This window comes from Pezoporus occidentalis, unplaced genomic scaffold (assembly GCF_034315485.1).
Source record: "Pezoporus occidentalis ecotype Australia unplaced genomic scaffold, CSIRO_AGI_Poc_V1 ctg54, whole genome shotgun sequence".
NCBI lineage: Eukaryota > Metazoa > Chordata > Aves > Psittaciformes > Psittacidae > Pezoporus > Pezoporus occidentalis.
Window position 1 is genome coordinate 7,267,866 of NW_026915877.1, and position 15,638 is coordinate 7,283,503.

General features: G+C 39.8%; 1 protein-coding gene across 10 annotated transcripts in view; it reads right to left on the reverse strand.

The window, feature by feature from the left end:
- PCDH15 (protocadherin related 15) overlaps window positions 1-15,638 on the reverse strand; it is a 370,883-nt gene that overhangs the window by 70,071 nt on the left and 285,174 nt on the right. For all 10 annotated transcript variants that reach the window (XM_062637927.1, XM_062637929.1, XM_062637924.1 and 7 more), the window contains 2 exons: window positions 12,941-13,050; window positions 12,001-12,141 (listed from right to left, as the gene is read on the reverse strand). In XM_062637927.1, coding sequence (XP_062493911.1) covers window positions 12,001-12,141; window positions 12,941-13,050 — 251 coding nt within the window. The remainder of the gene's footprint in view (window positions 1-12,000; window positions 12,142-12,940; window positions 13,051-15,638) is intronic.

A 15,638-nucleotide genomic window follows, 5' to 3' on the forward strand; every position in this document is an offset into this window, starting at 1 on the left:
AGCCACCTCACTTGATTTGGTCAGATATCCCCTGCACATGGAGATACTCTGGTGCCCAGAGACACATGGTATGATGCTCCTACATCTACCACCCCTGCACCTTCACTACCCTGCATGATTGAAAAGGCCACCCAACCTGAGCATGCTCTTACAAAGCCTGGTTTAGATTCTGGCATTAGACTTAATTTTTTTCTTCATATTCCAAATTTGTTAATGCTTGTTCTAACTATTGTTTTTGTGTGGCTCTAGCCCTCTTTTCTGGTACCTGAAGGCAGGCAACAGGACCCACTATATAACGTGCACTGATACTCTCACAGGCAGGACACTGAATACCAAAGGATACTAATATTTAACATTCACCTTCCAGAAGGGAAATTTTGTATCCCCATGTATGCAAAACCATGCTGCTTTGGTATTCTAGATCTGGAATCCAGCTCCAGTTACATTCTTTTTCATGGAGTCCAGGAGTTGAAACCAGAATTTATTCCTCTGTGGTACACCTTGTGAGACCTAATCAATCCAAGTAGAATTCTTATTACTGTGACTGAGTTACCTAAATAGCTGGCCAGGTGAAAGAAGAAAAAACATCTTTCTCTAGACAAAGCAACACAGGACTGACAAGGTGGCCAGGGAGAGCTGAGAAGAAATTTGATTGAGTGCTACAATTATCTGCCTTCAGCTGTAAAGAAAGTACTTCTCTGCATATTAAGTATGCAGATGATACTTGATAAGCAAATAGTTTCTTTAGTTTTACTCCACATTTTTATTGCTAAGACACATTTATTGCCTGGATTTTTCACACCAATTAGTTCAACAGTCACAAAGGTCAAGTCAGCCACCCAGACAATGCACTGCAAAGGAATTTTCTTCATCACAATCTCCTGCAAGGTGTCCTGTGTCCCATTTGCCTCTTCTAGTCCCACACTGAGATGAGCTGCAGGGGAAAGATTATACAGAACTTCAGCTGCTTGTAAGTCATCTTCAGCCTAGAAGAACCAAGCATACTGCATGCACTGCTCCAGCTAAATAATCACTCCCAAAACTAGAAGATGAAGTATTTGGAACTTTCAGCTTTTGTGATTTACTTTAAGAGAGTGAAAACATCCTTAAAGGTTCTCTAAAGGAAACCTAAGCACCCTCTGAAGCACATAAAACTAGTAGATCATTACTAATATGGAAAACAAAATGAACAAACACTCCAGGGAGCTGGTCAGAACTAGTGTATGCTATCACTTCCAGAAGTTTTTTCCTGACATGCTTGTTGAAAACTCTTTCCCAGTATTACTGCTTATCTAAGTAGAACTAATAATATGCCTGTGTCATGTGAGCTTGTAGTTTCTTGCCAGATTTCAGAAATGAAGTTGAACCAAAGCAATGCTTTTTGAATGCTGAGACAGTGTCAACTATGCTTGCACTATCACTAGGTTTTTTTTACATTATGCTTTCATCGTTGATGCTGCACTTGTCTTCCATAATATACCAAGCCAGCCATTGATAGAGCTGCTTTTCATGCATCAATAATTTTAACATAAAAACACATAGATTAAGCAGTGGCTGTTTGTTCTGCAGTAGGTAACAGCAAATTCTTCTCTTTTAAAAATTCATTTTAATCAAAGTGGGAATAAGAATTGTAATTCACTGCGGTTCAATAGCACTTTGCATTACTACTATCTTAAATCTGTTGAGCAGACTTTGCGCTTTGGCAGGTAAACTAAACTGAAGTGCAGCTGCACTCAATCTCACCTTACTAAATTTGGCAGAACCAAATAGGAACCAGCATCAAGTATTTTTCAGTGGCATTTTCATCTAAATCAGCATTTGCCCATAAAGCCTGAGCAAGATCATCATATGCTGAATCTGACCAAGAACAGTGCAAAAAGAAGCTTTGACTAGATGTAAACAGCAACGTGTTTGGAGTAGCACTGATGCAAGGTCTCATTTAAATCAATAAACCCCATCTTTTTTACCAAATAAAAGCAACCATGGGAGATTTAAGTGTGGTGAAACTGGAAGCAGCACTTGGTCACGAGGTGCACAGCTGTGGCAATGGCAGGCTCTGTGATAGGCTAAGGTACAGAGCAGGGCTCCCCAGGAAACCTGAGGAAGAGCAGGGAGCCCCACCTGGAGCCGGCAGCTCTTGTGAGCAGGAACAATGTGGGAGATTTAAGTGGCCCTAGGGAGCTGCTTGACCAGAGATGTCAAAAAATACAAGGAAGGGCTCTTCAGGTACATAAAGAGCAGGGAGAAACAGATGGAAAATACTGGCCTGCTGTTAATCATGAAAGATGAATTAGTCACCAAAAATGCTCAAAGGCAGAGATTCTCCACACTTTCTTCACCAGCACTCTTGAGCCCCAGGCCTTGGGATCAAAGAATCCAGGTTGATGCAAACACAAGCCAACCATCACTGAAGGAAGAGCTGGTATGTGAACTGTTGCAGGAGTTTGACCCCTACAAATTAATGGGCCCTGACAATATCCACCCAAGGCTGTTGAGAGCTGGCTGACATCACTGCAAGGCTGCTTTCCATAATCTTTGAGAAGTCATGGAGATTGGAGGATGTCCCAGAAGGCTGAAAGAAGGTTTATGTCACTCCCATCTACAAGAAGGCCTTAAAGGATGATCCAGGAAATTATAGGCCCATCAGTCATACCTGAGTTGCCAAGAAAGTAATGGAATGAATCCTCCTGAGGGGTCTCACAAGTCAAATGAAGCATGTGACTGGGAAAAGTCAGCACAGACTCACCAAGTGCAAATCATGCTTGATAAACATGGTTGCCTTCTATGATAAAGTAACCTGCTTGGCTGATGTGGAGTGAGTGGTGGATATTGTCTACCGAGATTTATTCAAGGCTTTTGAAGCAGTTTCCCACAGCATCCTCCTAGAGAAACTGATGCATTACAGTCTTGACAAGTGCCTTTGTGTGGTGGATGGGGAGCTTGCTGACAGGCCACACCCAGGTGGTGTTAACAGTGATGTTCAACCTGGGGACCTGTCACAAGTATGGTCCCCCAGGGATGAACATTGACCCCAAGGCTATTTAATATCTTTGTAAGTGATCTGGATGATGGAATCAAGTGTACTCTGGCAAAGTTTGCTGATGATACCAAACCCAGTAGGGAAATGGACACCTTGGAAAGGAGAGCCACCCTGCAGGAAGACCTGCATAGGCTGGAAGAGTGAGCTAACAAGACTCATGAAGTTCAACAAGCACAAGTGTAAGGTCTTGCACCTGGGAAAACATAATCCAAGAGAGCAGCACAGGCTGGGATCTACTTGGCTGGCAGCAGTTCTGTGGAAGGGGACTGGATGTTCCTGGTGGACAACAAGCAGTAAGCTGGTGTGGCAAAGAAAGCCAACAGGATGGTGGGCTGCATCAACAAGGGCATCACCAGCAGAGATAAAGATGATATTATCCCACTCTGCCCAGCGCTTGTCAGGCCACAGCCAGAACACTGTTCAGTTTTGGTCCCCACTATACAAAAAAGACATGGACAAGCTGGACAGGGTCCAGAGAAAGGCCACAGAGATGATAAAAGGAGTGGAAAACCTTTCGTATAAGGAAAAGATGAGAACTGTCAGCCTCGAGAAAAGAAGGCTCAGGGGAGACCTTATCACCATGTTCCAGTATTTAAAGGGTGGCTACAAAGAAGACAAAGACTTCCTTTTTATGAGGAGCCAAGTAGAAAAGATAAGGAGTAATGGGACCAAGTTACTCCTGGGGATATCCTGATTGGACACAAAAGAAAAACTTTTCACATCTAGAGCAATCGGCCATTGGAATAATCTCCCCAGGAAGTGACGGACTCCCCAGCATTGGACACTTTTAAAGATTCTATGATTTAAAGTTAGCTCACATTTTAAGCAGTGTCTCTTAAATACACTGCTTTGATGCCCACAGAAGTATGAAATTTTCAGGGAAACTACCCCAGAGCTGTGTCATAGGGAAGGCAGATTTGCAGCTCTTTAGGCTCTGCAGCATATTTTGTTCAGCTATCACATCTGGATTCAGGGACTGGCATGGCAGCCTATTTATAAAACCATCAGCACATCAATTTGAAAATAAAAATGTAATGCTACTTGAAAAGTCAATAAAACAGGGATAGGGAATTCATTTTCATATTTAATTTAGTAAAACTATAGTTCCTAATTAGTATGGAGCAGTTGCGGAATTTTGGTTGAAAAATTAGTGCTACCCCTTTTTGCTTTATGATTCTTGAAAGTTCATTTTTTTAATCAGAAAACAAAAAACATTACTTGGAGACAGAACTATTCTTTTACTCTCCAACACCCACAGAAAAAACCTGTCTTACCATTGGTATTATAGCAACAATTTGACAACAGAAATGACCCTCCTTGGGCAGTGCCTCAGCATATGTTTGGGGGATCGGTATACACCAATTCTTGCTTGGGGCTGTGTCAAAGGCAAAACAAATAGTTCTAGCAATGAATAAACCATGTAAACAATCAATTGAAAGGTGCATTTTTGCTTAAAAATCTTTTAATCCCCAAATAAATACCATCTCTACCAAGATCATATATATTCACACTTGGCAGTGAATGTAATATTTAGCACAGCTGATTGAAATGAAGAAAATGTCAAAGTGTATTTCCCCCTCAGCTGATCTAACACTCTTGAGATACCTTACTCCTTGCTTGTTGAATTCTTCTTCTAACTTGATTTTAAATAAGAAATTGTGCTACTCTGAATACATCCATGAGAATTTGGAGGGACACCTGTTTTAGTTCTCACCTATAGCAGGCTGGATGCAAATGCAAAGATGGCACCTGCCATTTCTAAAAAAGAAATCTGCTTATCAAGCCAGTATAATCACAACTGTAAAAATATCAGATTCATTGTTTGCAGTGCTTTTAATTTCTTTTAAATTCTTCTTAAAAGACAGTAGAACCATCCATGTGGTACTGTCAGCATGCCTGCATCTCTAGAAATGTGAAAGATGTACCTGCTGTTTTTCCTTTCCCTACTCTTTTAGTTAGACCCAATCAAGTCAGCAAAAGTAAGAAAGCAAGAAAAAAAAAAAAAAGAAAGAGGATGTGGGAGGGATAACAGTGGGATTACAAGCCATGACAGAAGTTTCCTAATGAAGATGCAGGTGACAAGATCATGGATGTAGGGGATTATTTCACTGCATTAACAACTACATGATATAAGGAACCCTCTTTTTTACCCCTGCCACAAGAATATGATTTACTTGGGTGGCAGCAGCATCTCACAGTCAATCTTAGACACCGTCAAAACAAGACAAAATCTACAAAAAGCAACCTCAGACCAAAATACTCCCTCTGGCCTCCCTCTCAACAGCTCATTGAACAACAAAGCTGTTAACACAGGTAACTTCTAATGAGTAAAAACCTTTCATGTGGCACTGTACCAACTGGTAACACCTTTGCCTGTCAGGTTTAATTTTTAAACAAGCTGTTTACATCCATGTCCCTTTGCAGACAGACACTGGAACAGCCTGGGGGTTACTGTGCTGAGCAGCCATGAAAGATGGGTGAACTTATGCATAGATGGCAATGGTAAGATAACAGAGCACACGGCAACTGCTCTTGGCAGCAGTTCAGTGAACAAGAGTGCAGTGGCAGGATGAAAGGGTCAGATGTACGGAGCTGGGGGACGAAAAGATATCCTCTTCTCAGCTGCTGGAAACTATGAACAATGCAAACCAGGAAAATAAATTGCTCACTTCTGTACACAGAGGAATTTAGAGGGCCCTTTTTCCTGCGGTGCTCAAAAGCAAACATATTCCGGCTCTTTTGTAAATATACCATTTTTCCCATGTCAAAGCAGGAAGCCTTGGTGTCTCCTACTGCAGTGCACATTTTGTCTGTCTGGCACAGAGACAAGATGCCCACTAATGCTTTAATTCATAAAACTAAGACCATGGGTTTTTTTTTTTTTGGTAAAACCCTCTCTTTGCCCCTACCTATAACCTATAGTTTTTTTCACCCCTATACTGCTCCACTGTTCTTTCTTATTGGGCTTAGGCAGCACTTTCTCTTTGCTGCTCCCCTGGTTTCCTGTAAACCCCTCTGTTTCTTCCTGTCCCTTCCTTCCTTGCCACAAGATTATTAATCTGACCACGTTTTCTTTGGTATCAAAATGCAGGACAGTGAGATGTAGATGAAAACTTTGCAAACAGCTGACAGTGCTAAATGAGGTAAAAGATGATGCTTCTTTTCTTTTTCAAGAGGCACTCTTGGTTTAGTAAGTGATTAATTGTACCGATACATTTCCTTCACCTCACTAATTCATATCTCTTTCTGGAAGGAAGGAGCTGCTCACTTTGTGACAGATTACAGAGCAGCACCTTCCAGTTGTAGAAGAAACCCTGGCACACACAGTTATGTGATGTTCACCTTATGTATCAGCTTTTCTTTTCTTTTTTAATCTTACTCATTGAGGCAGAACTGAAAGCTTCTATTTAGAAGCTAACAATCACAATCCTAATTTGACCTATAGCAAACATCAGACTAAAGTCCATAGTGATAGACAATCTAAGAAGCAAAGAGCAGTCAGAAAAAAAATCCAGGGCTGCTAAATTTAACTGAATTGGAGAAGTCCATTAATACTGAATGTCTTTCAGGGCTCAGCATCACTAGTTGCTGATTCTTATAGCTAGAATTCCAACCTTTTAAATTCACTATAATCAGAAAACCTAACTCATTTTCCATTCAAACTAAGCAAAAATGCACTGCAAATTCATATTATAAAGATTTAGCAAAAGTAATTCATTTAAGGAGTTCAATTCCACTGAAAGAATGTGATTTTGCATGATTTAGCATCATATTTTAAAAACCCAGTTTAAGTCACCAGTTTTATGTTCTCACACTCTGAATGACATCTCAATTTACTTTCTCTCCTCATTTATAAATTTAATTATTACTACACTATCAGTTGGTGCTATCACTAAATCATAGCATCACAGAATGGTTAGTGCTGGAAAGGGCAGGGACACCTCACCCTAGACCATGTTGCCCAAGGTCCTGTCAAACCTGGTCTTGAACACTGCTAGGGACGGAGCATTTACTACTTCTATGCGCAACATGTTCCAGTGTCTCACTACCCTCAGAGTACAGAACCTCTTCCTTATAGCTAATCTGAACTTCACTGGTTTTAACATTAAACCCACTACCTCTTGTCTTATCACTACAGTCCCTGATGAAAAGTCCCTCTCCAGCATCCTTGCAGGCCCCCTTCAATTGTGGGAAGGCTGCTATGAGGTCTCCACGCACCCTTCTCTTCTCCAGGCTGAACAGCCTGTCTTTGTATGGGAGGTGCTCCAGTCCCCTGATCATCCTTGTGGCCCTCCTCTGGACTTGCTCCAACAGCTCCACACCTTTCTTATGTTGAGGACACCAGAGCTGCACACAATATTCTAAGCGGGGTCTCATGAGAGCAGAGTAGAGGGGCAGGATCACCTCCTTCGACCTGCTGGTCACGCTCCTTTTGATGCAGCCCAGGATACGGTTGGCTTTCTGGGCTGCAAGTGCACACTGCTGACTCATATTCAGTTTCTTGTTGACCAACACCCCCAGGTCCTTCTCCGCAGGGCTGCTCTGAATCTCTTCCCTGCCCAACCTGTAGCTGTGCCTGGGATTGCCCCGACCCAGGTGTAGGACCTTGCACTTCTCGTTGAAATGAGGCTGACACTGACCCAGCTCTCAAGGTCCCTCTGGATGGCATCCTTTCCCTTCAGTGTATCAATCAAACCATACAGCTTAGTGTCATTGGCGAACTTGCTGATGCTGCACTGACAAGCTTAGTTACAGTTAACGCAGTATCATCCACTCTTCTATTGCACAGATGAAAATTCAAACTTCTACTTGTATATAATTATCTTCTATAATATCATAAAGGTAAAAACAATTTGGTGTCTAGCTTCTGAGTTCTGCAAAACTCAGTACTGTTTTGTGGCTGGCAGTTTGTCAGTGCTGTGCTACCTAGCTCCAGAAGGCTTCACCATTGCAGCTCCAGAGTAGGTCATCAATTCACTGCCAACAAATTCCAGAACAGTTCACCAATTCTGTAGTATCTACCACCAGAACTGGCAGTTATTAATTGCCATTGAGTGTCAGAGCAGTGTATTAATTCAATGTCACATAATTTTAGAGAAGTGCATTCAAAGTCACCTATCTCTAAAGTAGTTCATCATTTCAATGTCACCAAAGTCCACAGCAGGGCACTAATTCTGTCTCATCTCCTTCCACTGTAGCTCATCAATTCAATGCCCTGAAACTCAGAAGTAGCATTTAACCTGATTAAGACTCATCAAGAAAGAAAAAGGTGCTGAAGAAATGGAAAAACATACATCATATAGATGTAGGAATCAAACCTAGAGGTCAAGGGATCTCCACTACAAAGACATACGCGATTTAGTTAGACAGATATCTGTAAAATATTTTAAAAATATACATCTACCAAATTATTTAGCTATCCAGCCAGCACAGTGCATATTCAAAACCTAATACATGCTGTATACTCATGGATATTCATAGAATCATAGAATAGTTAGGGTTGGAAATGACCTTAAGATCATCTAGTTCCAACCCCACTGCCATGGGCAGGGAATTCTCACCCTAGACCATGTCACCCAAGGCTCATCCAATCTGGCCTTGCACACAGCCTGTCTTCACACAGGAGGTGCTCCAGCCCCCTTATGGACTTGCTCCAACAGCTCCATGATCTTCTTATGTTGAGGAGACCAGAACTGCACACAGAACTACAAGTGTGGTCTCATGAGAGCAGAGTAGAGGGGCAGGATCACCTCCTTTCACCTGCCGGTCACATTTCTTTTGATGCAGCCCAGTATATGGTTGGCTTTCTGGCCTGTGATTCAAACACATACAGCAAGTGCATGTCTTCCTTTAACCTGGACCAAATTCAAACTCAAGTCATTACCATCTGAATGGTATCTCTGAATGCAATAATTCAGCCATCAACTTTTTTTAAAACTGCTGTCCATTTGGGAGAGCTGCTCTAGTGCAGACCATGAGTCAGAAGGTATGCCCAAAGACCACTGCTGGAGCCTGCTGACTCCCTTCTGTTCACCTGTGTCAGAGTAAGATTTGGAAAAAGCTGTATGTTGCAGAGAACCTTATTTCCTCACTGCATATGTCCTAGCTGTATTTTACAGAATATAACCTTAACTGGACCTGTCCCAGACACAGAAAATACAGTCGACTGGCACTAGCTCTCTTTTTCTCCCCCTCCAGGTACATCGTTGATGGGGGCTATAACAGCAACAGACTCTTACATCGCTGTTAATACAATTAAACTTCTGATCACTGAATAATGCATATGTGATACACCACACACGCGGTCAATTCTTTCATAACAAAGAAGAAATATCCATGATACTATATATCCAATTTCCAATAATTTTCTGCTGGTCATACTGGAAAGCATGATGAATATATTTTAACTTCCACCCCATGTACAACTTCTCAGGCTACCTTCTATCATCCAATTTTATGTGATGTTCCCAAATACTTAAACCTGCTAAGTCTAATATTTTTAAGAACTTTAAAAATCTGTAACTTTACATGAAGTACCAATTTCAGTATTGCAAGCATGTTCTACAATAGTACCTCTATACAGAAGAAACAGACTTGCAGCCTGTTTAAATCACTATTCTGAAAAATCTGCATTTTGATCTCTACTCTACACAAAATACTCTTAACCATAAGCATACACAAACTGGCACTGAAATAAGCTAGAGATGGGTTTCCTAATATTCATAGCTACTACTGTATCCATCAGAACAATAATTAGAAGATTAATTACAGAAAAAAGACAGCAGAATCAGCCCCATTATTTAAAGATGGCCCTTCCTTTTTAACACTCAGACTATTAACTCTGTGGATCACAACCTGCAGTGTTGAAAAGGCACTGTCTGTCATGGAGCAACACTGTCACCTTTGACAGTAATGGGGTGGCACTTTGGCTCTCTGCCTGCCAATATGCCAAAGACCCCAAAGTGAGTAGCAAAAGCAAAAAAGCTGACACAGCTCACTTTTCCCTGCAGCAGAGGAGAAAAAAGAATCACACTGTGCTCTAAGTCCTAATTTGCCCAGTGCTCTCTGTGCCTGGACAAAAGAACAATGAAATATATCCTGCTCAGGGCAGGTGGAAAGGTGGCAGTCTAACATTAGTGACAGATAAAAAGACCAACGGAAAATTTTTGCCCCTGGTTTGCCATACAGACCTCCTTGGCACAATCCCTATTTTTAAAGACAGTAATGCTTTAAAAGATGAACTTGAACTAAAATTGCTCATTATACTACTGGAAGCTTCCAAAAATTTGAAGGAGTTTTTATTATGTACACATTTTAATAAGTGCCCAAATCTCGCTGATGTTTAGGAACAGACTTGTAGTGGCATACTGTTTATGGTATCTCCCCCTGGATTAACAAATAATTGCATATCGGTTATCTGCATAAAACTGAAGTCTGAATTAAATTTGAACTCCATTTGTATTTCGTGGTTCCAAAATACCCATGCAATGTCCTTTATTGAATGAATTACACACAGGCATCAATAAAGAGCAGGTGCTGAAAGCCTGGCCTTCTAGGGGATTCCTCAGCTCACACAACAGCAAATGCTATGAGGTGGTACAGCAGGGTCCCTTGGATAGACATTTAGAAATAAAAGAGGCTAAACCTATTAGTCCATGGGGTGTTTTTGGTCGGGATAAGCCTGCTTTTTTCCAGTGCTGAAGATTTGCTTTATGATTAACACTGGTGGAAATACAAAGGAGAAAAAAGTGTCAGCCACCTGCAACAGACCTGGCCCACAGCTCATATGAGTATAACTTGTGACTGCAGAAAGATGACTTGAAATGAACTTACATCCAATTTGAAATGAAAGGAGGTAATATTTTCATAGCCTTTAAACAAATGTTCAACTCCTCACTGTTCTTTTCTCAGTGCAACAGTCCACTGCCCTAGGGTTATTTTCATTGCATCCATGATGCAAGAGCAGGGAAAACCTGAGACTCACAAAGACCAAAAATAAATAATAATAATAAAAAAAAAAAAAAGGAGACAACAAACACAGACTGTGTAAAGATGTGTACCAAAATACTTTTTGATAAGCTTCTTTTTTTAAACTAGGGCCCAACTGTGGCTTAATAGGAAGTTGTATAGGACAGAACAGGACACCGAGCCAGATGTTTGAATCCAGACCTTCCAGACTTTTTTTTTGCCTTACAGGTAGGGTGATAAAATTAATCAGAAGTCCTTTCAAATTACTTTTATTAGAAAATGAAAACCATCCAAGGCAAAAAAAAAAACAAAAAAAACAAACCAAAAAAATCAACACCTCACCATGAGAGAGAGCCAAAGCAAACCAGTTTGTAAATAAACTCCTTCCTGCCCAGAGATCCTGCAAGAAACCTTCTTATCTTTGTCACAAGCAGGTCCTTGCCTCCAGTTTGCTCTCAGTCAGGGCTGCAATAAATCCACACAGACCCTCAGGGGTGCTGAAGGAGTCTTTTTCTTCCTGTCACCCTTGCTGTGTATATGTTCCCCATTCCTCTTGGTAGTGTCCCAACATTTGCTGTGATACCAGCCCAGGAGGGAGGAAGTCTGTATTTGGGCTGTATAATGTGTTTACAAAAAAGTAACTGTGACATTCCACCATAAAAAGTCCTTGTTACACTGAAAATGCTCAATTCATGCCATCAAAACTCTGTTTATATATAAACATGATTTTAATCTGTACCAGTGAGACTTGTAACCATGTAACATGGACAAGATTTGTAAGGATTTAGCTCAAGACTAATCAGCATGATATATAGAAAACAAGCATAGACATCCACAAATGCACTCTCTGCTGCCCACATACCATCGGCACTGTTGGACTTCTGATAATAAAGCAAGGTCAATACCTAGTGTGCAGCTATCAATATCCTTAAAAAATAACACTACATATGTATATTAAAAATAGATTTAAAAATAAGAACTTTTAAGCTTACTTTTGGAAGGGACACGCAGATTGGATCGTACTACTTGTAAGGAGTCTGCTTGAACTCGAAGCTCATAACTTTTCACACGTTCATAATCCAGAGACTTTTTGACTGAGATCACGCCTGTTCTGTTATTAATAGCAAACACATCTGAAATCCAGCAAAAACAGAAGTAACTTTCTAAGATGCATAAACACTTTTTTTTTTTTTTATTTTTTTAATGCCTGAGTGCTTCTAATTTGGTGATGACACTATTCTCTGAATAGTAACTGTCTTTAGAAAGTCATTTCCATTCCTCCCTCAGGCTTCTAAAAGCCTGTGTAACTCTTCTTTGAAGCTGTCTTCAAAGAAGCACAACAGCTGAATCTGACCTGGTACTGTAATAACTAACTTGAGGAGATGCTGGCAACAGCAGACAAGACAAACAGGCCACCTTCACAAAAAGGAATATGGAATGGGGAATTCTTCCAAATCCCTCCAAATAATTCAGTATAATTTCATAGAGCTTTCAAGGTGGATCATGAAGAGTACTTGAGAAAGATGAAAATACAGGAATGATGCCTTGTTTAAATAGCAGACTCTAATCTAACAGGTGTGTCTCCAGCATGGCAAAGTCTATAATGCCTAAAAATAGATTTCTAAGCAAACGCTACAACTCCATCAAAGCTATTTATATTCTTAATTCACTATGCCATGGATTCACATCATGTGGTAAGGATGTGAATTTTTGCATCAGTGAGAATTTGTCTTCTAATTTTTATTGTAATTCTGCTAAGAAATCTGATCTTTATCTGATCTCTAAAGGCTTGATAATGGCAGTCCCTCCTGCTTGCACAAATGAAGTGGAATTTCACCTTAGTATCTTTATTTCTAATCACTGTTTCTTGAAGACTTCTGATGCACTCACTAGGCTCATCATAACCACTAATACTGAAATATTAGCACTTACCCTCTTCATTTCCTGAAACAATTGAGTATACAATTGTCTGGTTCAAGGCAGCCGCTGTAACAACGGTGACCACAGTTCCTTTCTGTGCACTTTCACTCACAGGTGGGGGTCTGCAGAATAGAACAAAATTATTTGTGTTAGCTTCCAGTTGCCTGAACAGCAGATTACTGGAACTTATTCCTCAGGTTAGCAGTTTCATCCGTTAGGCTGCCAAAGTGAGAGGATCTGTTATTACAAAAAGACATATCAAAAAGGCAAACGTATAGCCTTCATCTCTGCAAATTCAAAAACCAGCAAGAAGTCTAACTGACAAGAGGTAACAATATAAAGATGCAACAGTTCTTTGACACAAGAAATGGAAAAGCAGGGAATATTTTGTTGAAAACAACAGAAACATAAGAACCACCATAGACTAATAAATTGCAAGTAAAATGTAGACTATAATAGCTCTTTTATAATACCCCTACTACTAAAAAGCCTCAGTAATCTATCAGAAATGCATGAAAGAAAATTCGTTCATGGATAAACATTTATCATTTAAACAGTAAGCACTTTAAAGCCACCTCCACAGGAATTTCTACTCTTCAGAAAGATCCAAAAATTCTCCTGCCAATCTTCAGTACCAAAAGCCAGGATGCTTTCCAGGAAATCAGCTGCAATCCAAGTAGACATGCGCATCTTTTAAGCATTCACTAAATTGTTTCTAATTCACTGAGCACCAATTTGTGTAATGAAAAAGAAAAAAATCACACTATTAACGCACTCTTATCTCATGTCCTTTGTACCCTACAAACACTGAAAACTGAGCATCCCATATTCAGCACAGTTTCATCATGTATAAATAATGAATTTCCTCCTGAAACACAGCAAAGAATTACTTCACTTTTTTTCTTTTATTGTTCAAGTGCTACCTCCTTAGAAAACATGATGAGTAACATTTTGAGATGCTGTTTCCTCAAGGAAACTGTAACTGCTCCAGAACGAACAAAGAGTCTGTGCTGATTTATTTAAAATAAAACCACCAAACAACAAGAAGTGAGACTCGAGCTAATCTCAAGTAAAACTTTCAGATTTTCATCACAGCAACTAAAGGCTGAATTCATGCTTTAAACTATTCATGCTAGTGAACAAAAAAATTCAAAAGGGAAGTTTGACTTGACTGCTACTGCTAAACCCAGGACATGCACTCATTTGTAAATGCAGATGCATCTTTATTGAAACTAACATCATATAGATACTTTACATTTTAAAAAATTACACTAATTAGGTATATAATAAAATAAGACAGCTGAGGATATGTTCAGACAGGCCCTTAAGTAGGAGTAGACTTTAAGGAGTATTTCAGTTTTGCACTGAAAATTTCAAAATTCTGGACAGAATCTACATCTGCTTTCATTTCAGAGAATATTTTACGACCTTTTTTTGTCTTCCAGGTATTTTTCAAATACTCCACTTCATACTCCTTTTTCCCATTCTAAGGGCAGAAAGCTGGAACCCCAGGTTACAATCCTAACTGTTGAACCCAAACTTTTACCATCACACACTAAGAGACCAACAGTCTGCCCTTGACCCGTCTTCCATCTTCTTTGGCATGAATATTGGTTTGAACATCCTAGAAAAAGTTCTAGAGAATAACACTTATCTACATATATGGATATGGATGAATATGGATATTTGGAATTAAGTTAAAAAAAATCAGCTGGTGAATTATTCATTACTGTTTTTTAAAAAAAAAAAAGAAAGAAAAAGACACCGAGTAGTTTGTATCATGGTGCCTGTTACACAACCTCTTGCCCTGGCGGTGATGTACTTTCCCTCACCTTTGTGGCTCTCTGTAGCAACTGCTACAGAACACTGGTCAGAAGCTTACCTATACTCTCGCCTCTTCCCTTGAGTTGCTATTCAGACTGCCTTCACCCCAATCTTAGATTCCCTGACTATATATAATTTATGTTTTTTTTTTCTTCCAAAAACATATAATTTGAACAAAAAAACTCGTAACTGTGTATACACAAACCCCACATTTCATCTAAAGCACACTTTCAGTATATTCCTTTAATGGAAATGGCTTTGAAACTTCCCCTCTCACATATCTGAATTCAATGAATTGATAAATCCATATCAATTAGCAAGCAGCTTTAGAAGGAGTGGACAGAAAATTGCCAGAGTGATTGCATTGATTTCATTTCCCTGATTTAACTAAGGTGATCAGGTTCAATGAGAGCAGTGCATCAGCTGAATTAAAACATACAGCTGGTCTCTTAAGAATATTTTGCTGAATTGTAGAGAAGTGAACCATCAAAAGACAAGGGTATTCAGCTGACAATAATACTGTTCCTTATCCCGTACTATAAGCTGTAGCAACCTTTCTTTAAGGTAAGTTCGTTATTTTCCAGTTTTTTAAGGACTAAGATGTACAACAATGGTGTCTTTTGTTTGTTTGTTTGTTTTGGGTTTTTTTTATGTTATTGGTAGACCTACTATATGAAGCTGTTTTAGGGGACAGCCAAGGGTGTTTTTATGCAATAATTTTGCATTACTGGATGATAAAGATTGTTGTGTTTTTTTTTTTGTGAGAAAATGTGAAACTAACAAAGCAGTGCAATCCAGTCCAAACCACCCAGAGAAGACTTAGAAAGCTGTCAACATAGTAAAAGGGAAGGGTACTGCTGTGACTTCAACATATGATTAAGATTCA